The sequence below is a fragment of the Verticillium nonalfalfae genome (assembly GCF_003724135.2).
Source record: "Verticillium nonalfalfae strain VnAa140/NRRL 66861 chromosome Unknown scaffold_16, whole genome shotgun sequence".
Taxonomy (NCBI): Eukaryota; Fungi; Ascomycota; class Sordariomycetes; order Glomerellales; family Plectosphaerellaceae; genus Verticillium; species Verticillium nonalfalfae.
In genome coordinates, this window is record NW_021167241.1 from 208,812 (window position 1) to 234,711 (window position 25,900).

Below are 25,900 nucleotides of genomic sequence, written 5' to 3' on the forward strand. Positions count from 1 at the left end.
CACATCTTTATGATAGAGCCCCGACCTCGTGCTGAATCAGGGCCGAACCTCGTGATACATGAAGGAGGCGGTAGCTTACGACTGCTCAGCTCTCGATATAAGGAGCCGAGACTTGCTGCACAACAATAAGTTGCAAGAGAGTGACCATAGGAACATTTGATAATATCCTATCGAGTCAAATTTAGTCAGAATCATGAATCCCGCCGGCATTGAACCGAATACTCCCCTACACCACCGAATCTCAGCATGGAGCCGCTCCACGACGCATCCTGCCCGAGCAGATATCCCCTACTATGAGCCCAAGGCGCGGGCGACAAACGAAGGTATTGGCATCATCGAAATGCGACCGCCTCGCCGGCCACTCGACCACCACCGCTCTTTACCCAAGCTCCGCACCCAACTTCATTCTGTGAAGTCATCGCCCCGCAGCCGGCCTTTGCTTCAAGACAATCGCCACAAATGCAATCAACAGGAATGCTTTGGAAACTACGGTGCGGACGGTGCTCTACGTGGCCGACAGCATGCTCACAGCCAGAGGTCCGACGGCCCTGCTGCCATCAGCTTCGACTCTCCGGTTCGGCTGGGCCATGTGGAAGGCATGTCCTGGGACTTCGAGGACGTCTCGAGAAGCGCCTCTTGGACTAGCATCAGCGAGCCATCCGATACAGGCATGTGCAATGAAAGGGCTGACTCTTCCAACGCATCTGGTCAGTGCCCGTCGACTCGCGAGGCTTCTTTTCGAGGGCTTCATTGGTCTGGCTGGCCGTTTGCGAAGAAGTGACAATCGTGAAGGCAGGGTAAGGAACTAGGGGAGGGTTTTCTGGCAGCGGGTGAGGTCGATTAGCGGCCAGAGGTAGTCAGGGGCCTTGCAGAACAACAATTCAAAAGCTGCCAGTCCGCTGCTGACAGCAGAACAACGTGAACATGGAGTGCGCGTGTCACTGCTCGACATGCAAGAAAAAAACACTCAGAGGCAGGTGGTAGTATCACGTGTTTGATACAACAGCGATCATCGCACCGGCAGAAAAGTACTTGTCAAACTGTGGTCAACATGCTCTCTTTCCTGCAGCCAAGATTGAGTCACAACTATAAACAAGGGTATTCCTACTGCCAGTTAACGCCCCAGCACCAACAAGGACCATCCGCCCACATAAATCCACCACTGGCCTGCTACATATTTAGTCTTAATGCGAATCTAGAACAGCTCGCTGTCAGGCTATTTTTCGCCGACAACGTTGATCTCGTATCCTATCAGCACCTCTGTGTTTGAGCCTTCCCAGCCTCGTGTGCCAGCCGTCGAGATCATGAAACGACATGTGCGATCGAGATACAGCGAAGAGATGACACCAGCACGCGGTGGGCCGGGTACGATAAGGAAGGGAACGCTCGAATTTTTAAACGCCGCCGTGTCTCTCGTGTCATAGAGACGCAGAATATCATGCGAAGCGCTGTTAAATATTAGCATGGATCGTGATATTGAAAGAGCAGAATGGTGAGATGCCTACCAGATCAGGTGTCGCCCGTTCGGCATCGCCCGCACAGCAGTCACGGCGCCGGAGCCGGCTGGGAACTTGAGGGTTCGCTCAGGGTCCCATCCACTGCGGGCCTTGTGAATGCTGAACTCTTCAACGGTGCCGTTTCGCCGACCTGCGTAAATCCAGTTGCCGTCAGGACTCCAGGTGGCGCCCATGCACCACGGCGGCACGCCTGTCCGGGTGCCGATCCGCGCGACGGGATCTTGGACGCGGCGATCCCAGATGCGGATAGTGCCGTTGATGGCGGCCGACAAGAATACAGTATCGGAGGACTGTGTTGGGTCGAGCGGAGGGGGAGCTGGCCTGGATGAGAAGACAAGAGACGGCGAGTCTGGAGGCTGCTGCTCTGTCTGTGCAGAAGTGACAGCTTGAAACTCACCCATTCCCGTGGGTTCGGTAGGTGTTGGGTCTGTGACCATGGGGTCGGCCGCTGGCCCTGGGATAGGTGCCGGATGCACAACTGGCGAAGGTTGCGGTGGGGGTTGCTTCGCCACCAATGGGCTACTCGGAGGCGGTTGAACAGCCGGGGCCGGCACCGTCTCGGAATCGAATGTCGCCATGTCGGCGGAATGGTCCATTCCTCCCTCCATGCCACCATCCTGGCCTGACGCATCATGCATGGTCATGTTCATGGCCTGTGAGAATTCATCATCGTCATCACCCCCGAACCCTCCGGCGCCTGTTTCGCCAAATAGGGATCCAGTGTCACTGCCGCCAAACAGAGACTCATGCGCCGGAGACGCTTGGGCTTCCGTTGTTTCGGCCGCTGCTGTGTTGGCAGGCGCTGCGCTGAATGTGTCATTGGCGCCAGCAAAAGCACCGTTGGTTGGTGGCCGGTTGTTGCTCGACGAAAAGGTCTCATTCTTCGCCTGAAAGTCAGACGCCTCGGCGGGCACCGGTGCGCCGTTGAGGGGCCGTAGCTCGATGGCCGAGATCTGGTTACCTGTACCGTCGAAGCGCCGCTTGACGGTGCCTGTGTTCAGGTCCCAGTCGAGGATATTTTTGTCCCAGCTCCCACTGAGCACGCTCGTTTCGTCTTGAGCCAGGGTTAAGACGCTCACAGCGTTCGTGTGCTGCTGGAGACAGGTGATTCGCTTACCCTCGTCATGCCGCACGCTCTGCAGATTGATGCCGCCGGATTCGAGGCCCGACAAAAGCCACAAGGCTTGTGAATGAATGGCAAGGGAATACACGGGCGAGGTGACGTGCTCCTCGTTGCCACGCGGATTGGGAGGGCTGGGCTCCTCGTTCTCCCAGTATGACATGAGGATGCCCGCCTTGACGACACTGTCGACAAATGGATGGCGCTGAGCGACGGTCAAGAGCTGCTTGCCATTGATAGTGCCAGGGCCGTCGTACTTTCTGATGTAGCCATCCGACCCACCGGTAACCCAGTAGCGTAAGTCTGGCGTCACGGCGAGGGCGTTGATGCTGGTGGCTTGCGGGGCAGCCATTGTTGGGACGATATCGTACAGTCTCGCCGTCAGGGCTTCCGGGCGGACGGTGGGAAAGAGTCGTGACGAAGGAGGCTGGACCCTTTCGTCGTCTTGCGCTGAGGGGGAGCGCGAACCTCTTGATGTGCCTGCTGCACCAGCCTGCTCACCATTCGCGGGGTCAGCCTTTTCTGAGGCGCCGTCGTCAGGGCCCTTGTTGCCAGCGTCTTGCGCGTCATCTGCCGTCTCTTCACGCTCGCCATCTCCATCGTCCTGGTCATCATCGTTGTCATTGTCGTTGTCGTTTTCGTTCTCGTTGTCGTTGTCATTCTCGTTTTCGTTCTCATTGTCATTGTCGTTTTCGTCGTCATCAGCTTCATTATAGCCGTCGGCGTCGTCGGCATCTTCCATGACCTCGTCCTGGTCATTCTCGGAGCTGGCGTTCGACTCTGCAGAATGTGTTAGTGAAGTACCGAGGGTTGGGCGAAGGGAGGGTGCACACCTCTGTCGTCCTCGTCCATGTTGTCGGGCATGATGCTTAATGCCAGACGCCGAGGTCAAGTCAAATCTCAGTCGAAGTATTCGGGAAGCCGGTCAAGTGACAGGACACGGCTGATGGGCGCGAGGCGCCGCGGAATGCGACAACGAGCTGCTGATGCGAAAGGTACTGCGCCCGAGAGGGTAAGAGTGTCAATTGACGTCGCGGTGGGGGGTTGGCGGGGGCCAATCAAGTCCGGCAAGTAGCTAGCTAGATATGATGTCGTTCAGATGTACGCAGGAGCGGCGATCTGAAGCTCGGCAAAGCTACAATGTCTGAAGAGCGGTGGTGACATTCGGGTACAACAACGACGCGATTCGACTGCTGGAGCTTGGAAATGGGAGATGCGTCGTGGAGGGGTCCAAACGCGGCGGCATGATTACATAACTGGTTCCCGACTGTGATGAACCCCCATCACCCCCAGATTCCCTTCCCAGAACTCACCCCGGCGCATCACTCCTCCCACTCAAAAGGGTTCCAGCTCTCAAAAAAGGGCGCGAGCTGCATCTTTTATGTCTCCAAAGGCATTAAAATTCTCTGGTGGAAGGCTGACGAGGCGCCATATCATATGCCTACATACACGCCCACGCTGAGCCTATCATCAGATCCAAGGTACACGACGGAATCATAACAGAATCTACCAAGGACGTATCTCTCCTTACCTTACTGAAGTCAGACACTAAGTCACATGTCTACTTCTTTTGCAAGAGTAAACGATAACATTCAATGTTCACCACTCAGAGGAAAAGTTGCTGCGTAGCGGTCAATTATGGCATGGCCTGTCACCTGTGCCTTTCATGGTCGTGGCATACAGCCTTTCCGATTACTAACCAACACAGTCATTGAGACCCTGACGCCTCATCAAATTGCAGTTCTAGAAAATGGCATCGGTCCCCTTCAAGTCGACATCCCTGCGATGCTTCTTCCGTCCATCTCTTTCTCTCCGGAGTGCATAGTTTGGCGGCAGAGCAGCAGACACCGCCAAACTAAGCTGGCACAGTAGGTATATTCTCGAGCAGGACCAATCATCAGTCAAGTCAATCAATGGGAACACAAATCCAGGAGCAAACGGAAACTAGCTAGCCCTTGCTGGACAAGTCTGAAGCAAAACAGATGCCAGGGTTGCTTTGGACACGGGGGGTTACGAGAGAGTCGGTAAGGGACACCACGATGTCGGCGTACTTCGTAAAATGTAACAGCCGAACACCAGAAAACGTAACGACACTCTGTTCCTCAGCGTGCTTCCTAAATGCCGGCATGTCTTCACGCAACTCGTGAAGAAGAGGCAAAAATAATTAATTCTGCGTGAACTGGGAATCGAACCCAGGGCTCCCCGATGGCAACGGAGAATTTTACCACTAAACCATTCACGCTAGTTGATGACAAGACAAGAATCCTTACTAAACTATATACTATGAAAAAGTGGTTCTACGTTTGGTACGTTCACGCTCCCAAATCAACATCTCCTTGCGCTACTTCACAACCCCATTGTCATTTTCCGACTCCAATAACGCGGCTTCCTATGTGGTGAGGTCTATCAAAATCATTCTCCCCTGTATTGACCTCATCCGTGATGTGTGGCGCTGCTCCCCTGATATGGCTTCCATCGCCCAATATCAAACTCAAGGATCACACGGACTTTCCGAGTGTTTGAGACCGATGTACAACACCAATTGCAATCGAGCATGCATAATCCACTGCGTGATGTCCGCTGTGTTTAATTCATGCTAACTATCTTCGATCGCTCTATGTTCGTGGCATTAGGTAATGACAATCATGACGGCCAGCAGTGACGGTCGGATAGGCACCCAGCTCACCAGTCGGTATACTTGTGCTGAGACAAGGTATCGTGAAAGTCAATATGGGAATCAAGGCACCCAGATGACCGAAAAACCTGTGTAGAGGGTTGTGTCTCGTGTTGCAAAACAGATTTTGTCACCGACTTTCCGAGTATTGGTTATTCAAACCCCGCCCTTTTCCCAGAATTGAGCAATGGCAAGAGGGTTGCGCTCCGCAGCATGGTTCTAAAAACTGATTGCAGAATCCAGCGACACATGGTTTGAAGAGCAATATGAACGAACGCCTTGATTGTGATAGTCTTTGAGAATTTGAGAGACTTGGTATTTGCTTCTGTTTCTGTACTATGCTTCCTGTGCCCAGCGGCATCCCTGTCTACTCTAGCTGATCGGTGTAAGGAGGGAGTGGTATGACGAGACGCGACTGCTGCCTGGGGTGAACAAAGCAACGCCATCGTCAGTCGAGGATGATATGAGCCTGCGTTCGCTGTCCATCTAAGCAGCAGGCTTCTCAGGCTGATCGACCTTGTCCACACGCCAGAGGCCATAAGGTCCGTCGCAGTTCTTCCACATTTTGATAGTACCGTCCTCTGATCCCGTAGCGTACAGTTTGTTGTCTGGCGAGAAAGCGATCGACCAAATGGGACCGTGGTGTCCCTTGTGCGTTTCTGTAACCGGGTTAGATCTTTCACTGACAGTCCATCACAAGACTAAGACATACCAATGTCACTTCCATCATCCCAGCGGCAGACCTTTCCCCAGGTGCCAGGCTCCTCACCAACGACAAACTTGCGACCCTTGAGGTCAAGTCCGACGCTGGCAACTGTGTGCTTCATATCGAGACGCTTCAGCTCCTGCGTGGCATCAGGTCCACTCCAGAAGTAGATCCAGCGACCAGCAGAGACGGCCAGCACAGGCAGGCCACCACCGATGTCCGTGAGTGATGTGTACTCAGGAGCTAGCGAAACAAGCTCGCATGACTTGATCTCGCCGTCGAGAACCTCCTCCTTGATAAGCTGCCGGCTTGGCAGATCAAACCAACGCAGCGTCTTGCCTGAGGCGGTGACAATAATGCTGGGGTTCTGTGTCCAAACAATAATCTTGATCGACTCCTTGTGAATGCCCTCGCCAATTTCGTGGCCAGTGGAGGCGGCAATCGTCTTTGGCTCGGAGGCAGGGCTCGATGTGTTGTGAGACAGTCCATGCTCAGAAAGGTCGAACAGGCGCAGCTTCTTCTCATGGCCACCGGTGGCAATGAGATCCGAGTTGTCGGGGGGATAGGCGACGGCGCGGACGATATGATCATGCTGAATAGTAAGTAGAATCTCGCCGGTGTGGGTGTCCCAGATCTTGCTGTGGATGACACGTCAGTTATACTGCATCAGGCACGTGGCGCATACGAACGAACGTACGCAGTGAAGTCGGCCGAGGCAGTGGCCGAGTTGCTAAGGTCGGGGCTCAGCCTGGCCTGCCAGACAGCACCCTTGTGACCGATAAAGGTGCCAATCCAGTCGCCGGTGAGACCATCGCGAAGCATGGGATTACCATCCTTGCAAGCAGAGATCATGAAATACTGGCCGTCCTTCTCGAGCGGCGAGAAGCAGATGTGCGGGACGGGGCGTGAGTGGCCGTGGCACGTGAGGGGGACGTAGGTCCGCGCAGCGACTGTGTCGGTCGACATGATGTTGAGGTGTCTTTGAGGAGTCGCTATGTCGATTTCGAAATACGGGGTGGTGCAAGATGCGCGCGAGAATCAGGGGGCGTCGAAGGTTTGTCTGGAGGCGTGCTGTCGCGACGGGTGGTGATGTGAGCCGAGGGGTATCGTTATGGTGATAAAGGAAAACAGCCGTGACGTCGTAAAGTCGTAGCGTGCCTGTCGTGACCAGGATCGAAGGAGGAGAACGTTGCAGGCACTCGAGATGGGACGGGAAAGGAGTGGCCACCGCCTCGAATGTTGGAGAAGACCGTGAAGAACGACGTGGGAAGAAAGTAGAAATGCAGATGCCCGTCCACAGCAATCGTCCCGTGTCTCGACCAGTGTGGGGCAAAGGAAGGAAGGAAGGAAGAAGGGGGTAGGGAAGGAGGGGGGTTCAAATTGGCACTGGTAGCTGCTAGCTGGCCGTCGCTCACGTTGCTGGAAGCAAATGGACCCTGACATGAGACGTGCCCCGCCATCAAGGGGCCGGGCCCACTGTGGACGATCCGTGCTGAAGCTTGAGTCACGATCCGAGGATTAGGCGGAAGCTCTGCTGTAGAAGCTCCTCCTTCCCCTGGCGGGCGGCAGGAAGCAGCGCGGGGGATTACCTAACTCGCACTGGCCATGTGCGTGGGTACACCCTGCCGCTGGCCTCCTACTCCCAGCTTCCATCGTCATCGGTAGCTCAGTTCCCAAGACGCTCTGGTCTCCTCATCTTGACAAATCACCTTGTCCCCCTTCTCCGGCCACACGGTTGCCACACGAGCGCTCCCGATTTTGGTCCTTGTTTGATCGTTCAATGCTATGAACCCTCCTGTTCTGCATCGCACCCATTCGATTTCTTGACGCAGGTGACCCTACAGCACCGACACTCTCTGGCCAGCCATCCAACAAGCTATCCGACCCATCCCTACCCCGCCGATCCGCCATGACTGACTTCAAGCTCTCGGCCCAACTCACCGGCCACGACTCTGATGTACGTCGCTGGCAAACCTGGGAAGACAGTACCCTCAATATTCTTGAATTAACGCATTTATCTTTGCCTCGCAGGTCAAAGCCGTCAGCTTCCCTTCTCCTGATGCCGTCTTGACCGCGTCCCGCGATGGCAGCGTCCGCAAATGGCAGCGAACCGGTACCTCCCCGCCAGCATTTGAACCTACAGTCTCCAGCCAGAACTCGGAATTCGTCAATGCCGTAGCGTATCTTCCCCCTTCCAACCTCTTCCCGCAAGGTCTTGTGGTATCTGGGGGCAAGGACACCTTTGTCGAAGTGCGCCAACCGAACGCCTCGGCAAGTGACGATGCCGAGCGTCTCCTCGTCGGCCACTCCCAGAACGTCTGCAGCATCGATGTGTCCCCGAGCGGCAACTATATCGTGTCGGGGAGTTGGGACTTTCAGGCCCTCATCTGGAGCACAACATCATGGGAGCCAGAGGTGCGGCTGAGTGGCCATGACAAGGCTGTCTGGGCTGTCCTGGCGCTAGATGACAACACGGTGCTGACCGGCTGTGCCGACGAGAACATTCGCATTTACGATCTTCGTAAGGCGGTCGCTGGAGAGGCTGCACCGGCATCCACCATCACCACACCAGACGTTGTACGTGCGCTGTGTCGCGTACCCAAGGGCCACCCGAGCGGCGCCGACATTGCCAGCGCCACCAATGATGGTATCATCCGGCTGTGGAAACTCAATGGCCAGCAAGTTGCCGAGCTGATCGGCCACGAAAGCTTCATCTACTCGTTGGCAAGCCTGCCATCCGGAGAGCTACTGAGCGCCGGTGAGGATCGCACACTAAGGGTGTGGAAGGGCATTGAGTGCATCCAATCCATCACGCACCCGGCAATTTCGGTGTGGGCTGTGGCGGCGGACCCTGAGACAGGTGACATCGTGTCTGGCGCCAGCGATGGCGTCGCTCGTATCTTCACCCGCAGCAGCGACCGACTGGCGGATGCGGAAACCCTTTCCAGCTTCGAAGAGTCCATCAAAGCGTCCTCGATTCCTCAGCAGCAACTACCTGATATCAACAAGGAGAAGTTGCCAGGGCCTGAATTCCTCCAACAGCGATCTGGCACAAAGGAGGGCCAGGTGCAAATGATCAACGAGGGCAACGGCTCAATCACAGCCCATCAGTGGTCTGCGAGTAAGCATAACCCCGTCGTAGACGCCCGCCCATCGCATACTGACAAAGCGCAGGCCAACAGCAATGGATAAGCATAGGCACAGTGGTCGACTCCGCTGCGAGTAGTGGAAAGAAGACGGATTACAAGGGCAAGTCATACGACTTTGTATTTGACGTTGACATCGAAGACGGAAAGCCACCCCTAAAGCTTCCTTACAACCTCTCGGAAAACCCTTACGAAGCCGCTACTAAGTTCCTCGGTGATAACGAGCTGCCCCTCACGTACCTCGACAATGTCGCCAACTTTATCACCCAGAATACACAGGGTGCGACACTTGGTCAGGCAGCCCCCCCGGCTGCCGATCCGTACGGCACTGAGGCCAGATATCAACCTGGCGAGCCCGCCGCGAAGCCTAATGTTCTGCCCCAGAACGATTTCCTTAGCATTACAGCGGCGAAGTACGATGCCATGGTCAACAAGATCTTGCAGACCAATTCCAATATGATCTCATCAGGTCGCAAAGACTTTGCCCTCAACCCCACAGAGCAGGCAGCGCTACAGGAGCTCCGCCAGGCAGTAGAAAAGTCGACAGCCATCAGCGAACCTGGACTCAACTTGGCGATCAAAATCGTTTCTAGATGGCCGTATACCGACCGGCTTGCAGGCCTGGATCTCCTAAGGTGTATGGCACCATCACCGGTTGTCGCTGGATACTCGTCTATTCTCGGGTCTATTGTCCAAGTGGCCATCAGCAGTGCCTCAGATGTCCCCGAAGGCGGCCCGCCCAACGAGAACAGTGTCATGATGGCCCTCAGAACTGTCGCCAACCTATTCAGCTCCAAGGAAGGCCGTGAGGTCGTAGCCAAGGAGGCCTCGACCGTGGCCTCTTTCCTGGAACGCGTTGTGGGCATAGCCGACGGAATACCCATCGGTCAACACAACCGTAACCTGCTCATTGCCGCGACTACCATCATCATCAACTACTCCGTCCTGAGCCGGAAAGACAAGGCTGTCTTTGAGGGTTCAGACCTGCCCAAGCAATTGCTGTCAGTATTGGGCAAGATCCTGACGGAACAAAACGACTCCGAGGTGCTATACCGCGGTCTTGTCGGACTGGGTACTTTCGCCACGAGTCATAAAGCTATTGCTGAGTCGCTCAAGGCACAGGAGTGGGTGAAAGCGGCCAAAGGCAAGGCTACTGAACCCAGGGTGAAGGATGTCGCTGGAGAGTGCTTGGACCGCCTTTGGTAGGCTTGCGAATTATGAATTATGATGGATGAAGCATTGGCATAGAGTAGGAGGACTATCAACAGGCTTCGAATGAAGGTTTGACCTTGCTGCAGGTATATAGTCTAATGAGATGTTGCCAAAGGGGTGAAGGTGCCATTTCTGTGAGCTGTGCGGTATTTGGCTAACCGTTCGTCTATTGAACATGTTGACCAAGGGCTTCGTTGTCTTGAACTTGATGACGAAATGTATAAATTTCGCAGATTCTTGTGAATAATACGCTCGAGCACTGAGTGTGTGTCTGGTACACGGCATCGTCCAAAATAGCAGCACCAAGTGTGGATCAAGATCATTTTGATTCCTCTCGTCCTGCTAGTAAGGACAGACTCATGTAATAAACAACACGATGATGGGGAGGGAGAGAATGCCCCCCGTGGTATCTGTCTGTTTGACAGCACACCTACGACTACGATGAAAAGAACGGATTTCCCAACCTCCGCACGTATGGCGGTCCCTGATTTCGCCCCGAACGCCGCTGATCTATGCCTCGGATATACAAGATGAAACAAATGTCCCAAAAAACGAAAATAAAACACCGCGCCAGCCCTCGGGGTAGCTTCTGCTTCTCTCTCTACCTCGCCCTCTACTACTCTCACGCCAGGAGGAAGGCGCCCGCGGCGAGCAGCGGCGCCCAGCCGAGCAGCGCGCTGCTACGCAGGACGACCTCGGCGCCGGACTTGACGACTGTGTTGCTGCCAGATGCGCGCGTCGTGATGGTGTAGATGTCGGCGGCACCAATGTCGGTCGAGTTGAAGCAGTTCGTCGAGTTGATCTCGGCGATGCGCTCGTCGCCGGGTTCGGCGAAGGTAATGTCGACGCACTGGAGACGGGGACGCCTGTTAGCATGCTGTTCTAGGTAGACAGGACATTTCACGAGAGCAAGCCAGCTTACCGAGTACAGAGCCGCGCCGTGCATGGCGTGCTCCACAATCTGAATGGTGGCGTTGTCGCCGGCCTTGACGGTGACATTGTTGGGCATGGGCAGCTGGGGAAGGCAGACGGTGCCGGGGTAGGGGTTCTTGCTGGGTCCGAGGATCTGGAAGGGGACGCCCATGGTGTTGGACATGTTGAGGGGACCGCCGTCGGGGCCGCCGGTGCCGAAGCCCATGTTAATGTGGATGGTGGCCGTGAGATGGCCTTGGAACCAACCAGGCTGAAAGGCGACGGCGCCGCCGGTCGTGGGCCAGTATGTGCGGTTCTGCGTCAACGGGGTTCCGCCGCCTGGGTGGCGTGTTAGTTTAGACCGGCGGTTAAGGAGGAGATTCTTGGAGATATCGAGGCTTACAAGGGAAGGTCCACTGCATGCCGTAGGGGAATGTCTCATTGGTGATGAGATTGTTCCCTCGCCAGCCTGGATAGGAGATGACGATGTGGGCGGCGGCCGTCGCCGCCAGGACGAGGGCGGATAGTGTTGAGGCGAGCATGGTGATGAGAATTTGTGGTGATTTCGATAGATGAGTCTCAACAGATGCAGCGAGTTTCGTTTGGACTTGTGTTTCGACAGGCTTTTCTTTTCGAAGACTCTTTGTTCACAAGGCTGTCAAGAGATTCGATCACCTGCAGTCAGTCCAAGTGTCGAAGCTGGCTGGCTCGTCTTTGTTTGTCTGCTTGTGTAACGTGGGGATGTTGTCGTATTGGTTTTGTCAAGCTCTTTAACAGTCAAGCACTCGGTATTAAAAGATGCTTCGTATCGTCTCGCACAGCAGGACGATTCAGTCTTCGGAGTCGCAAAATGATTCTGAGAGGAGAGACGGGAGAGGAGGGTGAGTGTGAGGCGGCCCTCTCGAGCTATTATCACTGGGTCAGACACAGCAGACCACCCGGCCCCGACGATCCAGCCGCCCGCCTAGATGCAGGCGCATGGCGTTCGACCACTTGAAGATGGGCAGCACACCTGCATGTGCCCAATGGGCTGTCACTGAAGGCTCTCTACCCCCGCCCGCGACATGTCTTGCTCTGGCCAGGCTCGTGTGCAGAGAGGGGAGTTTGAAGGCCAAGCTGGGGGCCGCGCGACCAGCAGTTGTCCTGCATGCCGCGTGCTTCCGCAAAGACTTGCCCACCCCTTGTGCGACCGACAGGAGGCGAAGCCAATGGGGAGCTTCGGGGGCTGGCGAGCCGCTGCGACAGCTGTGATGGGAGTCTGTGATTTGTCCATGGAAGGAGAGTAGGGGTGCAGGCGGGTGATGAGCGGGGAGCCAATGGAGAGCTGGAGATGCGAATAGGCATTCGGTGGCCAAGACGCTGAGTGGCGGGAAGCCAACACTGAACAAGGGTCAGGGTGCTGGTAAGCGCCGACATGGAGTTGGTGTCGTGCCAAGCCCAGTGTGCTTGTGTGCTCTGTGTACTGGTGCCCCTCTTTCTCCGGTCTGCCGTCGGACCTGGTATTGGACCTAGTGGGTGATGGGGGCTATTTCGGTCCCTGTACATGAATGGTGGTATCTGCACATGTGGGAGCTAGGTGACCTTGATGCCGTGGCGGTTGATTTCGAAGCTACGGGAGTCACAGATCGTCGGCGTTGTACTCGATTCCACGACTTGTGATGCTTCGTGTCCATGCTGAATGATGACTGCGCTGCTGACGACACCTCAACCCCGGGTTTCACAGTCGATCGAATATCTGACATGTTGTCACGCCGCCGCCTGGGTTTCGCTATACGCCATAAGCTGACTGCTGCGCTGATGGCCATCCGAGTAACACCAAGCTTGGCAATGGCTGTCGCTGCCGATTCGTTGCTTCGGCGTTGAGATACATGCCGCAACGTACCTGGTAAGTTGTCGAATAGGTGGCTTCACAACTGCCGGAGGATGAATCCTTCGCGCGGGCCAGCCTGAGGCGTAGTCTTAGATTGATTCTACCATGTATCGCTGGAACCCAAGACAAGGCTTCGTGCCGACTTTTAGATGGCTTGCGAATCTGCCTGCAACGTGTCTGATGATTGTTATTGACTCTTGTTAGCGATTATTGATGGAAGCATGCTAATTAATGCTCTGAAATGTGTTTCTTGTGAACAACAGGAATAGATGTTGAAGTTGATTTGGAAAGGCCGAGGGGTCCCTCCAATTTCTGGTGCTCGACTTCAGTCTGCCACCCACACAGTGTCCACCCTTAGGGAAAGCGGTCTAGAGTTACCCCTCATTCTGCCGAATCCCCCCTCCGAAATTTGGTCAAAACCGCCATCTTTATGTCAATTGATCGCCATCAATCATGTCGGAAAGCGTTCCCGTCGAAGACCGTCCGGTCGAGCAGGAAGAATGGACGAGAGTGAAATCCAAGTCTAGATTCCGGCGCGCCCCACGAAACACTGTACCACCGGCACTCGCCAACAAAATCAAACCCGACGAACCCCACCATCAGAAATCAGTAGGCGACATCAACGCTGAATTCGAGACCTTCCGCACACGATGGCACGAATCGGATGCTCATCAGCGGCTCGCTGCAATTCTTGAAGAGAAGAACAAGAATGTACATGCGCCAGTGAACAAGGCGGTATGCTTGGGTGTCGGCACGTTTGACACGGAAGATGGCGGCTGGGACGCCCGGAGGAGGACATACATCCAGCTGATTGCTTTCCTGGACATGGTTGAGCTGCTGTGTACGTGCTTGACTCCACGTCAGAGGAGACTGATCTGACAGCTTCATAGCCAACGAATCAAGCGAGCCCATCCACTGTATCTTCCAGGAGCCGCGTTTCACAGCCAACGACAAGGCATTTCTCGAAAGCCTTGGCCATGAAGTTGTCGAGTCTCCTGGCGCCTTCGAGGCTGTCGACCGGCACTCTCTCCTCTTCGCCATTCACATGTATCGACCGATATATGAGGCCGCACTGTCCACACTGCCCGCAATGTTCGTTGGCACCGGTTGGGAGACGTGGGACGGCGTGGGCAACTTGAAAGAGGGCGACTTCCAGTGCATGCAGGACATGCATGCATCACACAAGCTGCTGCCTTTTCCGCAAGATGGCACGTACACGACATTTTCTAGCACGTGTATCTACTGGAGGCCTTTGACTGTTGAAAAGCCAGACGGCCGATCTTCTGACGCGGCTGACGTCGTGCCTCCAAGCGGTGTCACCGGTCACGGTGTGTCAGAGGTGGCCGAACCTGAGGATGGCAAAGATCAGGCCCAAAACACCGACGCCTCTCATGGTACAGAAGAAGCTAAAGAAGCTATAAAAGATGCGATCCAGAGCTAGCCGGACACCTCGACTCACAACAACTCACACCGCCTCGTACACGTACAACGTGGCATGGCCCTCCTCAGGCAGGAAGTAGAGCTGCATCTTGCCATCAACTACGTCGATATCCACTGGATTCTTTGTCACCAACACGCCATGGTCCGTCCGCATGGTGATTGGAACCTCCATCAGCGGCTCCAACGTCTGGGCGTCGACGATGGCGACTCCGCCGACCTCTACCCCGTCTGCCAGCTTCGCGATGCCAGAGCAGAGCATCACGGCGCGGTCTTCATACGCTTTGGCGTGGCCCAGAAATTTGCAGTCCTGATAATCGATCCAGTGTGACGGGTTGGTCACTCTGCGCTCTGGCGGTGCGAATTTTGACAGGGGTGGTGCTGGTTTGTCAAGGCTCCATATGGACGCCTCACGGCCGCCCCAATTGAGAGTCGTCAGGGTACGATTCGAGGGATCATGGACAACGCCCCCTTGATGGTCGCCTACCCGAAAGAGGGTTTCATGTTGGAGGGTGGCAGGACTCAGGCGTAGGACCGTGGCCGTGCTGTTCGGTCGGTATTCACTGAGAGTAGCCCAGATGAACTCCCCATCGTAGTCAATGCCACCCAGGTGATACTGATTTGTTAGTGTCACATGGAATCCATCGCTCTTTTCCAAAACGGAAAAAGTAATCAGAGCCCTGGCCATTTGCGACTGTCGACGTACCTCTGTTGAACCTTTTTCGGTCAGCGTTGCGTCGGCGATCCGCTGGCCCTGTCCGTCAAACACGACAATGTGCCCGAACCCAGCGCCGGCTGTCCGGTCCGTGCCATCCTTCCATTGCCCATCAGGGAATTTCCGCGTCGGACTTGTGTACTCGCCAGCAGAGACAAAGTAGCGATCCGTCCCTACCTTGGCGATCCCTTCTGGTTCCCAGAGCTCGCCCTCGAAGGCGATCTTGGACACGAGTCGCCAGGATGTTGAGCGCGTGAGCTTCGAGAACTGGGCCAGTATCTCGTCGGCATGGGTGAGAGGATTCGGCGGCGGCAGAGGCGACGGTGCGAATGGGGTCGATGGGCACGTGATGGTGATATTTGGGGATGCCAAGGAGGGTCGGGCCATTGTGGACAATGGTGATATCGTGGCGCTGCCGAACAAGAAGAAGAAGAGGGCGCCCAGAAACGAAGTCATTGGACGTTGGCGAAACCTTTCTATTCGGCCGGGGTTGGGAGATGACAGCAAGTTGCCGACTTTTGTTGCGGATGCATTGTGCCATTTGGGGGATGCGGATGGGCCGGAATGTGGCCGCACGTGGAGGTCACTGGGGACGTGAGTACCGTCATTGGGGTGCACAGAGTGTCTTTTGACAGGGCTTCGATTCGGAGACAGCTACACTGAGGTTTCCAACGGATACTGTTGGTCTGATCGATCTAGTCCTGTTGACTTCGACCAAAGCCCCCCCCAATTCATACAAGGTCTGACAATTCTCAGTCGGCATTCCAGTCATCGGCGCCGAAGGCTTTCATCACCTCGGCAATGTTATCCGGGGCTGACCCGGCCTCCGCAGCCCCTCGCAAGTCCTTGTTCATTGTTTGAATGATGATCCTCTTATACGACGTCAGCGCAGGCGTACCATTATCAGTCACCTCCAGAACCAGATGAAGTAGCTGGCCCCGAGCTACGGGGCTCCCCGTGGTGAACCTGTCAAAGCAGCACTGTTCCGGCGGCGGTATGCACACCTTGACGCGTCTCGCATCGGGGTCCAGGTTCTCGATCTCGAGATTCGAGACCTCGAAACGCACCAGCCATTGCGTGGCAGTCGGCTCCTTGTACTGCCACCATTTGAACGACAGGCTGTCACCGTCTGGGTCGTAAGAGCTACTCGCATCGAACACGATGTCCTCGCCAGCCTCGATCTCGAGCTCCAGAGCTTCATGGCCCCACGAGTCATTGACGCAGAGAACGGGGTGGTGGTTGGCGGCCTTGAAGTCAGGATGCAAAGACCACTGGATCCGCGAGGCGAAATCGTTTTGGAACGTGTCCCTCCACCGCCAGATCGTCGCCTGGTTTGAGGTGTACGTCTTGCCGTCGGCTCCCACCACTGCGTCCGTCGTGTCGCTGTAGTGTCTGCCGGACAGGCCCCTGCCGCTGAGATCTGTCAGGGCGTAGCGACCGCCCCAGGAGCCGTACTCGGGGTGTTCTCTGACGCCCAGTCCGTTTTGGATGAGATACAGGAAGGTCGGCGTGTCGCCCTCGGGGATGAAGATGTAGTCCGGGTACGTGGAGCCGAGGGGACCAACCTGGATATTCTTCTTGATCCAAGATTTTGTCATCTTCGAGAAATCGGGCCCGCCCTGGTCAAAACCATAATATCTGTCGCCCGCGATGCCTGTCCATGCTGCGAGGCCATATTGGTTCCACGCATGGACGGAAGAGATGTAGAAGATGTCGGGAAACTCGGCGCGAATCCACGCCGAGGTGTCATCCTGGTCCGAGATTGTGTAGACCCTCAGCTTGGCTCGTAATGATGCCGCCTTGTTGGCGGGGTATTTCTCCTTGATCGTCAGGAGCACCTGTGCGAGGACGTTGGTGCCACCCCATACAAGCACCCATAGTGGTCTATCGGAAGAGGCTTCAATCCTGTCGAGAAGCAGTTGGTGGCCGTCCGTGAGTGGTCTGTCTGTCCCAACACCCTCAAAGCCGTATACCTGAAGGACCACCCAGGTCAGTCTTTCACGCAAGAAACTGAGAAGGAAGGGAGAAACATACTGGAGGGCCTGACTTGACCAAGCTGCGTAGTGTTTCTGCGGTCGGGTATGGGTGGTCGGGATGTGTATGATTATTCAGGTTGTCGACTACGCCGGCGTAACCGTCGATGATCTTGTGCATGTCTTGAGGGCAGACCTTCGTCTTCATCCATGTTGACGTCACAGCAACGATGCCTTCAGTGTCAAACTGATTGGAGTAGAGAAGGAACCGCACGAGCGACTCTGCATCGTCAGGTTCATTGGAAATGTCGGACAGCACGAAGACGCGCGGCTTGTCGAGAAACGACTGAAGGCTCGAGGTACTCATGGCAAGATTCCTACTGACGGGCTTTGGGCTTCAAAGGGCGTGGTGGCGCGTTGGTCCAGCTCGGCTCTCGGGTCAATGGTGTTTATGAAAGAAACATCTTCAAGATAACGCAGTCTGAGGAAGAAGAACCGAGCTGAACTATTGTCAAGGCCGACGAGAAGGGCAATCAGAGGCTCCATCACCGGTTCGGACTTAGACAACACCCAAATGCCAACTTAAACCTGATTCGGAATTGTTAAGCGCACCGCGAAGAGCCGGAAGTCGTCCTCCTTCAGTGTCAAGGTGAGATTCTCCGTCGTTTCTCCAGTTCTCTCCACATGCAACCCCGAGGGGCCCCACCATCTGTACTCCAGGTGTACGGCTGGTCCTCCGCATGATGCCTGGTTTTGCTGGGTCACCACGTGGCGTTCTAGAGTCCCGAGCTGGCTCCCGATCAGGAAGTGCGAAGCACGATGGCATGATGGGTTGTTAATATGCTGGCCTCGTACCATGACTCGCCGCCAGACGGTTCACTGCGAAAGATCAGGTACCCAACGTAGCGTGAGAAGCCTGCTCAAGATCTCCACTACTCCAAGCCGATTCTGGAGCATTTTACCCCAGTTCCGATTCCCCAGACCGAGCAAGGCACGCTAGAAGGACCGAGTCATTGTTTCCGAACCATGGCCGACTGGCGAGCCCTTCGCCGAGCCAGCTCACATATAAACCCATCGCCTCCACCTCACTACGATGGTGTTTAGAATCTTGGAGTCCATCTCACCGACAGTTGTTTGCCCGACTCTATTGTTAGCCACAAATTCAAGCTTGCAGGCATCATGGAGCTCGACAAGAAGAACGACCCCGATATGGTGGTTGACGAAGAGGTGACGGACCAGCTCGCCCGCCTTGCCAACCAGGAAGAACACGACATCGGCAAGCGAGAGTCCTTCAGGCGTTTCCCAAAGTCCTGCCTGTGGTGTCTCTACGCCGTCTTTCTCGTGCTGCTTGGCAGCTTCGAGAACCAGGCCGCCGGCGTCATCCTCGGCATACCAAAATTCCGCGAGGACTTTGGCCACCAGTTCAATGACGAACATGTCATTGATGCCTCTTGGCAAGCTGCGTTCAACGGTGCTCCCATCGCTACGTGAGTTCTTTCCGGTCCCCCAAAAAGCCTTGATGTTCCAGAATCTGACTCAATACCCCGTTACCAGGGCCGTCATGGGTGCTCTGGGAGGTGGACAGCTTGCAGACTGGATCGGCCGTAAGAAGGTCATCATGATGGCACTTGTCATTGCTTACGGTGCTATCACGATGGAGCTTGTGGCTACGAGTCCCGCCTTGTTCTTGGGGGGCAAGCTGCTCAATGGGTTCTCCATTGGCGCCATCCAGGGAATTACAGTGACCTACATTGGCGAGGTTCGTTCATGAGCCAAGATCTGTGCACGTCTGGAAACATGATACTGATCAAATCTCGTCTTTTCAGGTCACCCCTCTTGCGCTGCGCGGCATATTCACCTGCCTGTCTGCGCTGTCATACACAATCGGTCCCCTCATCGTCGCCCTCATCGTTAACGAGACGGGCGACCTCCCCAACCGATGGGCCTACCGCGCCGTCTTCGTCGCACAATATGGCTTTGCTGTCATTGCAACCCTCTTTGTGGCCTTTATGCCAGAATCGCCCTGGTGGCTGGCATCCAAGGACCGTGACGAGGCGGCCCTCAAATCCCTGAACGACCTCGGCCACCGTGGGGACGAGGGTCAGAAGCGTCTTGCCGCCATCAAGCACACCCTGGCACAGGTCAGCTCTGAGATTGCAGGCGCTACGTATCTCGAGTGCTTTCGCAAGTCTAACCTTCGCCGCACTATCGTCTCCATTGCTCCCCTCTGCATTCAGTCCCTTAGCGGCGTGATGTTCGCCGCCGGATACAGCACCTACTACATGCAGCGAGCCGGGTACAGCACTGCTATGAGCTTCAAACTCCAGATCACCCAACAAGTCTTGTCGACCATTGGCAACGTCATGTCATGGTGGCTGATCGATCGCGTCGGTCGCCGCAGCCTCACCTTCTGGGGGCTCTTTGTCCTGACCATCATTCTCTTCGCCACGGGAAGCCTGGCCATCTTCGCCGATCGTGAGCCCGGCGGACCTGAGGCTCGTGCTACCGTTGCTTTCATTTTGATCTACTGCTGGTGGTACAACGCCACTATCGGCGCCACGGCCTACACTGTCCTCTGCGAAGTGTCCACTTCGCGCCTCCGCATCAAGACTATTGCCATCGGTCTTGCGGCACAGAACAGCTTGAACGTCATGTTCTCGTTTGTGCTTCCGTACCTCTTCAACCCGGATCATTTGAATCTGGGAGCCAAGATCAGCTACATCTTCGGAGTGCTGGCCATCATCTCACTCGTCTTCTTGTGGTTCTACCACCCCGAGACGGCTGGAAGGACGTATGAGGAGCTGGACGAGATGTTCATGAAGAAGGTCCCCGCTCGGAAGTTCAAGTCATATCAGCCTGACACTGCGGCCATGGGCGAGGTCGTCAAGGCTGCATTTGAGAAAGAGGAGCTGCAGGGCGAGGTTACTCATCGTGCTTAAGCATTGCGATCAAGAGACGTGTCTTGAAAACAATGCAGAGCAGGCCACATAGTAGTCTTGCTGAGTAGAGATAATTCATGGAATTTCACATCGCAACAAAGTCGAGACGAGTTGCTACAATTATGATTTGTGATATCCATGTGGCGGCCCAACAGACAGTCTTACTGTCTGGGGCTCATTCTTTGAAAGGATGTGCACTCCAAAAACATCTCTTCATATCAACTCTTCAATGTTGTTGGCCTTGTATCAGGAGACACCTGCGGAGCCTTATTACATGGGGGCTCACGGGTTGATATAGCGGGTTTGAGACCACGGAGACGTGTAGACAGGGGTTGAACAGGGCCGAATTCCAAATTTATTCCTATCACATATCTAACAACTGACTGCGAAGACCAGCTACGGAAGACTTTCGCTCTGGTCGTGATCCCTCATTTTTCACTCTTGATTGTTAACGCAGGCCACAACAAACAAACACAACCAACGCCGATGGTTCGCACATCTCAATATATTCAAAACGCTTGCATCTAGAACTGATAGGAACCCAAATCTTCATGACCCCTTTACACTCGACGCCAGCAATGTCCTCACTGCTTCGACCAAATCCTGTCTGGCAACTAGCTGTCCTTTATCTTTCTGTGCAGCATTTCTGTCCCCGACATGAAGTTGCTTGACACGCACCTGTCCCGCATTCAGCTCCTCCTGACCAAGTATGACAGCGACGGGCGCGCCCTCTGAGGCACTGAATTGCTGTTGCGGTTTGGGCCTGACTTTGGCAGTAAACTCGGCCTGGATACCTGCATCCCAGAGCTGTCGAGCCACCTCCATGCGCTCGACCAAAAGGCCTTCAAAGTCCTTGCCCCCAAAAGCCATGACGTAGACATCGGCCTCGCGACCCAGCTCGGAGGCTTTCTTGTTCTTGCGTCGCTCAGCCAAGAGGGTGAAGATCCGATCAATTCCAAATGATATACCTACGCAAGGCACGGGAAGTCGGCCGTACATCCCTACCAGGTTATCATAGCGACCTCCGGCAGCAATGCTTCCGACCTGAGTGGACTGGCCATCGATACGGTCAGGGGCGATCTCGTAGATCAGCCCGGTGTAGTAATCCAGACCCCTTGCTAGCGATAGGTCGAATGAAACCTTGGAACCTACGCCCATGGCTTCTATGTAAGTAGCAAGCAGTTTGAGGTCGGCTACACCTTCTTTCACATTCTGATTCATGATCAGGTTGGCGTCTGCCTCCAGACTGGAGAGTATCTCGCGCATGGTGCCACTGCGCTGCACATAAAGGCCCACGTGCTCGGCAGCCTCTTCGGAAAGGCCTTTCTCGATCATCTCTTTCTTCACTTCGTCCCATGACATCTTGTCCAGTTTATCGACAGCGGAACTGATGGGGCGAATCTTATCATCTGGCACCCCGGCTACTGCGAACAAGCCGTCCAAGATCTTACGGTGGTTCAGTTTGATAGTGATGCGCATATCGAACGCCTGAAAGACCTCGGCAATGATGCGCAGGATCTCAGCGTCGGGAATCATGGGATCGTAGATGCCCGCAATATCGAAATCGCACTGATAGAACTCGCGAAGGCGCCCGCGGGAGACGGCAGGCTGGTCACGGCGATACACTTTGGCGATCTGATACCGCTTGATGTGCTGAATGTCACTGCGCATGGCGAGCCAACGTGCGAAGGGAACGGTGAGATCATATCGTAGGGAGCAAGCTTCGCCGCCCTGGTCCTCGAGGTTGTAGATCAGCCGTGAGTCCTCGCCGTATTTCTCAGACAGAATGTTCTGAAGTTCGAAGACCGGCGTGTCCAAGGGAACTCCACCGTGGCGTTCAAGCACGTCGCTGATTGTTTGGCTGATGTACGTGTCAGCGAAAAAAAATGGATCGCGAGATACTCTCGGCGACACGTACAAAATGTGATTACGCAGTAACAGATCCTGACCAACCCAGTCCCGGGTACCTTTGGGTGTTTTGAGCTGGGTCCCTTGTCGAGATTGTGCTGTATCTTTGGTGGCCATCCTGCCAGGCGGATCGTGAAATGGAGCGGGGTAGGGTTGTGTAGAGAATCAGGATGCTGATGTTGGGTGTGCCGATGTTGGTACTCATCGAAGCTTTATAACAACCATGTGACTCATTGCACCCCCAGCAAGAGCTGTATGACCCTCTCCAGACAGCACTCTTGGATGTCGATCACAGGGATGGAATTGTTGAATTCCCTATCGGGTCATTTTACAGGACGCGTATTGATTGTTATCATGTCCGATGTCCCCAACTGCCAGGCTTTCCAGCATCGAGCCTCGTCCGCATTCTTGGACATTTTCGACTTACTGCGATCGCCTTTGACAGATTGTGACGCATTTGCCTTTTTTAAGACTATGTAACCGACTGTTGAAATATCGAGACAGCACTACAGAGCCATCTCGTCGCAGCGTGTTTTCCGCCGGTATTTCAAGCTTCAACTGCTGCACTCGTCCCTTCGCTACCTTCTATCTTTCGACCCTTTGCAGGCGAAGCATTGCTCCTTGCCACTCACTCCAACTGAGGCAACGCCCACTTGCGCATCCACTCAGACTCAAGTACCTTGTCTATCGTCAACCTCCCCTCCGGCCGAAACTTAAGCATGTCCCGCATCAAGTCAAGGATCGCTCGCGCCTCCTCATCCTCAAAAGTCCCTGCCGCCTCTCGTTTTCTTCTGTATTTTTGCACAAATTTTTCAAATGCCTCCTCGAGAGGGGGCCAAGCTTCCCGATCTCCCACGGGCCGACATGGGATTTCTCCTTTCCCGTCTCCTTCCGCTGTGTTCGCTCGTTCCCAGTGTTTCCGCCAGCTGGAGGGAAAACTTTGGGAACCTAGAACGTCGATCTGCTGAGCCACAATCTCGTCCTGGGTTTCTGACTCGCTGAAGATGAATTTCATACCCAGTATTTCCCAGATAGCAGTCCCGAGACTCCATATATCCGACGAATAAGACAGCGGCTTGTTGGGCTCAAAAAGAGCCTCCGGTGCTCTTTTTGCCAGGGGCGTGTTACAGTCCTTACCGAGACGCTGCTCTGTGCCTGGTGTGAAGGCCTCGCCAAAGTCGCTGAGCACAAGGCCACGCTCATCAGATAGAGTGAATTCTTGAGCTTTTTTCCCGAGGTACAGGGGTACGACGGCGCGAGGCGGTATGTTGGCCGGAAGCGGCCCTCCATCAACACGGGTAATAGGAACAGTCTCAGGCTCGCCATACTTCTGCCTGAACTGATCGATTGTGAGTTGGTCGAGTGTCGATGGCAACTTGACCAAGACATTCCGAAGATGTATATCTATAAAGGGTTAAACTCGATTGACCGGGCGGGTATCGGCTTGACAAACAAACCTCCGTGCACGTAGTCGTGCGAATGTACGAAGGCGACAGCCACGGCCAGTTTTGCAGCAAGTGCCCGAGCGACCTGAATAGGGAAAAGGCGACTGAAAGATGCCTCTTTCAAATTCCCTTGCGCAGGAGCCATCACGTAGCATGCATGTGTTCCGTTGGGGCCTTGAACATCGAATTCGTCCAAAATGCTTGGTATGGCGTCACAAGTATCAATACCTGTTGGGGCAGCATGAGATGCTGATCTTGGACGAGTCAATGCGCGAAGAGTTATTGGCTCGTGTCGAGAGAGCGCTGGATCAGCAACTCCGACTTTGACAGCCACATAGCGTCGCAGTTGGTTGTCCTGAGCGAGCCATATAGTTGAGTAACCCCCAAAGCCCAGCTTGTCTACTACGCGGTAGCGACCGTGGAGCAAGTCGTTGATCATGACAGGATGGTAGCCACCAGGCACATATTGTTCCAGCCGCTCGACACCATCAATCCAATTGTACTTGTGCGATTGATTGTATGACCTGGTCGAGAAGGGCGACCTAGAACAGTTGCTTGCCGTCGTGCGCTGTGAAGATAGTGACGTGAAAGAAGATCTCGAATATGAGATTTGGAAAAAGACATTTCGGAAAGGAAGTAGAGAGTGTGAACGACTCGCTAGGCAATGATTAGCTGCATCTATTATGGTATGTGGCATTGTCAAGCGAACGGAGAGTAAGTGTGTAGTGGTTAAACTGAGAAAGTATAAGCCAGCCTCATGTGGCGGATGACAACGTAGATCGGAACCTGAGGGATGGCACGGTGCCTGAATACACGAGATGGTTGCTGAGTCAACAAAACTGTCGGACTCGTATCCATCCACCAGATGACCACACACCTCTCTGGATTCGCTGCTCAAAGACGACCAACTGCACCTAGGTACCTTGAATTCAATAATATATTTACTAAATGCTAGGTGCTAGATCGAGAAGATAAGGTCTAAGAAATTCATGTAGAATTCTTTGCTGCCGAGGACATCGGCTTGTCTCGTGATAATTGTCTACGGAGGCCGTGATTCTTGAATGAATCTAGGGTTGAAAAATCATGTCGTTTGTCTTGGCCTTTAAGTATTTCTGTTGCCTGGCCTGCTGTTTAAAGTTCTTACGATGGAGCAAAGTCCAATAAGCATTTGCCTGTACCGAGGTCTGATACCTCTAGAATAAGAACGGCCACCTTTTGCTTTGGACACGCTTCTACTCAAGATCAGGAGCTGGCTACCGAACATTCTTGGTTCGGGAGAACCTCATCTCAATTATCGCAGGATGTTCCTTCCATGAAAGCCCCACTATATGCCCCCAACTGATGATCTTAGCCCGCCCAGAAAGCGACGAGGTTGAGCTCGTGTGGCGGCTCCAAGCAGCAAGCATCGGCAAAGATATGTGAAGCAAAACCGAGGCGCAATTTCGAGCCAGCGCCAGGTATAAAACAGTGACTCCTCGGAAACCACCCGATAGTAGCATGAAACCTATACGTTATCGTGTTTTGTTCAGGGCTGAAATTTTGAGGCAGTAGGTTAACACCCCGAGATGAGAAGTCGCGGTAAAACCGAGGGCTGCGGCGCGCTGAGTTGTCCAAGATGTCAAAATCCGGCACCAATTCCGACAATCTCAGGTGCCGACCCATGGCCACGATTCGACTGCCACTAATGAGAGACTACCTATGTTGGACTATACTCCTCATTTGATCTCAAGTGTTTGCAAGTATATGGCTTGACTGGATGTGTTGCATGTATTGTGCCGCTGTGTACCAATCGGAAACGGCAATGCCCTATTGCGAGCTCATATTTGTCATTAAGAAATAGCTCTACTGCCCATGACCCTCGTAAGTCCGATAGCGTCGGAAGTCGTCGTTCACGCGGCGTCGATGATCTAGGCACTATTGTCTGGGTATTTCATCCAGAACCTTGTCGTGTATTCTCAGACACAGCGATGTGGTTGACGTCTTTGGACCTTTGATATCGCTATAGCCCTGTCGAAGGCCGAGACGCCGGAGACTTCGGAGGACATAACGTAGGTCTCACCTGAAGCATCTATACACAGAAGGTCCCTTCGGAATGTCCAGGCCGCTGTCCGTGAGATCCAGTCTGTATACCCCGTAGAAGCTTCCCTAAGCTTGGTAGGGTCCAGCAGTTCGGTTCTGTGCTCTGGCGTCTTGGTCACCATATGTTGCCATGCACGTGAGTTAGCCCTTTGATGAGACCTCAGCATGCCTAGCCAGGCAGATGGACGGCATGGAGGCGACACAAGGAAGGGCTCCGAAAGCCAAAGCGCGCTCGAGGTATCGTCAA

At 54.5% G+C, this 25,900-nt stretch overlaps 9 protein-coding genes and 1 non-coding gene across 10 annotated transcripts; 3 read left to right on the plus strand and 7 right to left on the minus strand.

The window, feature by feature from the left end:
- Nucleotides 1–1,216: 1,216 nt before the first annotated feature.
- On the minus strand, nucleotides 1,217–3,489 carry SPT8 (Transcription factor spt8; the record flags this gene model as incomplete). The annotated part of the gene is made up of 3 exons (XM_028636681.1): nucleotides 1,217–1,448; nucleotides 1,506–3,417; nucleotides 3,471–3,489. 3 exons carry the CDS (start codon nucleotides 3,487–3,489, stop codon nucleotides 1,217–1,219), a joined length of 2,163 nt encoding a protein of 720 aa, XP_028497627.1.
- A 1,319-nt stretch (nucleotides 3,490–4,808) lies between these two features.
- On the minus strand, nucleotides 4,809–4,879 carry D7B24_002475. The gene has a single exon. It is a non-coding gene; the product is annotated as a tRNA-Gly (tRNA).
- Nucleotides 4,880–5,797: 918 nt separating this feature from the next.
- D7B24_002476 (uncharacterized protein) lies at nucleotides 5,798–6,983 on the minus strand (the record flags this gene model as incomplete). Its single annotated transcript, XM_028636682.1, has 3 exons — nucleotides 5,798–5,970; nucleotides 6,024–6,655; nucleotides 6,715–6,983. 3 exons carry the CDS (start codon nucleotides 6,981–6,983, stop codon nucleotides 5,798–5,800), a joined length of 1,074 nt encoding a protein of 357 aa, XP_028497628.1.
- Nucleotides 6,984–7,926: 943 nt separating this feature from the next.
- On the plus strand, nucleotides 7,927–10,369 carry D7B24_002477 (uncharacterized protein; the record flags this gene model as incomplete). Its single annotated transcript, XM_028636683.1, has 3 exons — nucleotides 7,927–7,974; nucleotides 8,049–9,138; nucleotides 9,192–10,369. The coding sequence occupies 3 exons, from the start codon at nucleotides 7,927–7,929 to the stop codon at nucleotides 10,367–10,369; spliced, it is 2,316 nt and encodes a 771-aa protein (XP_028497629.1).
- Nucleotides 10,370–10,997: 628 nt separating this feature from the next.
- On the minus strand, nucleotides 10,998–11,829 carry D7B24_002478 (uncharacterized protein; the record flags this gene model as incomplete). Its single annotated transcript, XM_028636684.1, has 3 exons — nucleotides 10,998–11,225; nucleotides 11,298–11,626; nucleotides 11,691–11,829. 3 exons carry the CDS (start codon nucleotides 11,827–11,829, stop codon nucleotides 10,998–11,000), a joined length of 696 nt encoding a protein of 231 aa, XP_028497630.1.
- A 1,781-nt stretch (nucleotides 11,830–13,610) lies between these two features.
- D7B24_002479 (uncharacterized protein) lies at nucleotides 13,611–14,598 on the plus strand (the record flags this gene model as incomplete). The annotated part of the gene is made up of 2 exons (XM_028636685.1): nucleotides 13,611–13,998; nucleotides 14,048–14,598. 2 exons carry the CDS (start codon nucleotides 13,611–13,613, stop codon nucleotides 14,596–14,598), a joined length of 939 nt encoding a protein of 312 aa, XP_028497631.1.
- A 24-nt stretch (nucleotides 14,599–14,622) lies between these two features.
- Nucleotides 14,623–15,696, minus strand: D7B24_002480 (uncharacterized protein; the record flags this gene model as incomplete). Its single annotated transcript, XM_028636686.1, has 2 exons — nucleotides 14,623–15,210; nucleotides 15,301–15,696. 2 exons carry the CDS (start codon nucleotides 15,694–15,696, stop codon nucleotides 14,623–14,625), a joined length of 984 nt encoding a protein of 327 aa, XP_028497632.1.
- A 365-nt stretch (nucleotides 15,697–16,061) lies between these two features.
- On the minus strand, nucleotides 16,062–18,140 carry D7B24_002481 (uncharacterized protein; the record flags this gene model as incomplete). Its single annotated transcript, XM_028636687.1, has 3 exons — nucleotides 16,062–17,282; nucleotides 17,344–17,670; nucleotides 17,895–18,140. 3 exons carry the CDS (start codon nucleotides 18,138–18,140, stop codon nucleotides 16,062–16,064), a joined length of 1,794 nt encoding a protein of 597 aa, XP_028497633.1.
- A 321-nt stretch (nucleotides 18,141–18,461) lies between these two features.
- On the plus strand, nucleotides 18,462–20,221 carry D7B24_002482 (uncharacterized protein; the record flags this gene model as incomplete). The annotated part of the gene is made up of 3 exons (XM_028636688.1): nucleotides 18,462–18,769; nucleotides 18,837–19,041; nucleotides 19,109–20,221. 3 exons carry the CDS (start codon nucleotides 18,462–18,464, stop codon nucleotides 20,219–20,221), a joined length of 1,626 nt encoding a protein of 541 aa, XP_028497634.1.
- A 549-nt stretch (nucleotides 20,222–20,770) lies between these two features.
- HTS1_1 (Cytoplasmic and mitochondrial histidine tRNA synthetase) lies at nucleotides 20,771–24,198 on the minus strand (the record flags this gene model as incomplete). The annotated part of the gene is made up of 5 exons (XM_028636689.1): nucleotides 20,771–22,070; nucleotides 22,140–22,247; nucleotides 22,762–23,533; nucleotides 23,587–23,802; nucleotides 24,159–24,198. The coding sequence occupies 5 exons, from the start codon at nucleotides 24,196–24,198 to the stop codon at nucleotides 20,771–20,773; spliced, it is 2,436 nt and encodes an 811-aa protein (XP_028497635.1).
- Nucleotides 24,199–25,900: the final 1,702 nt, after the last annotated feature.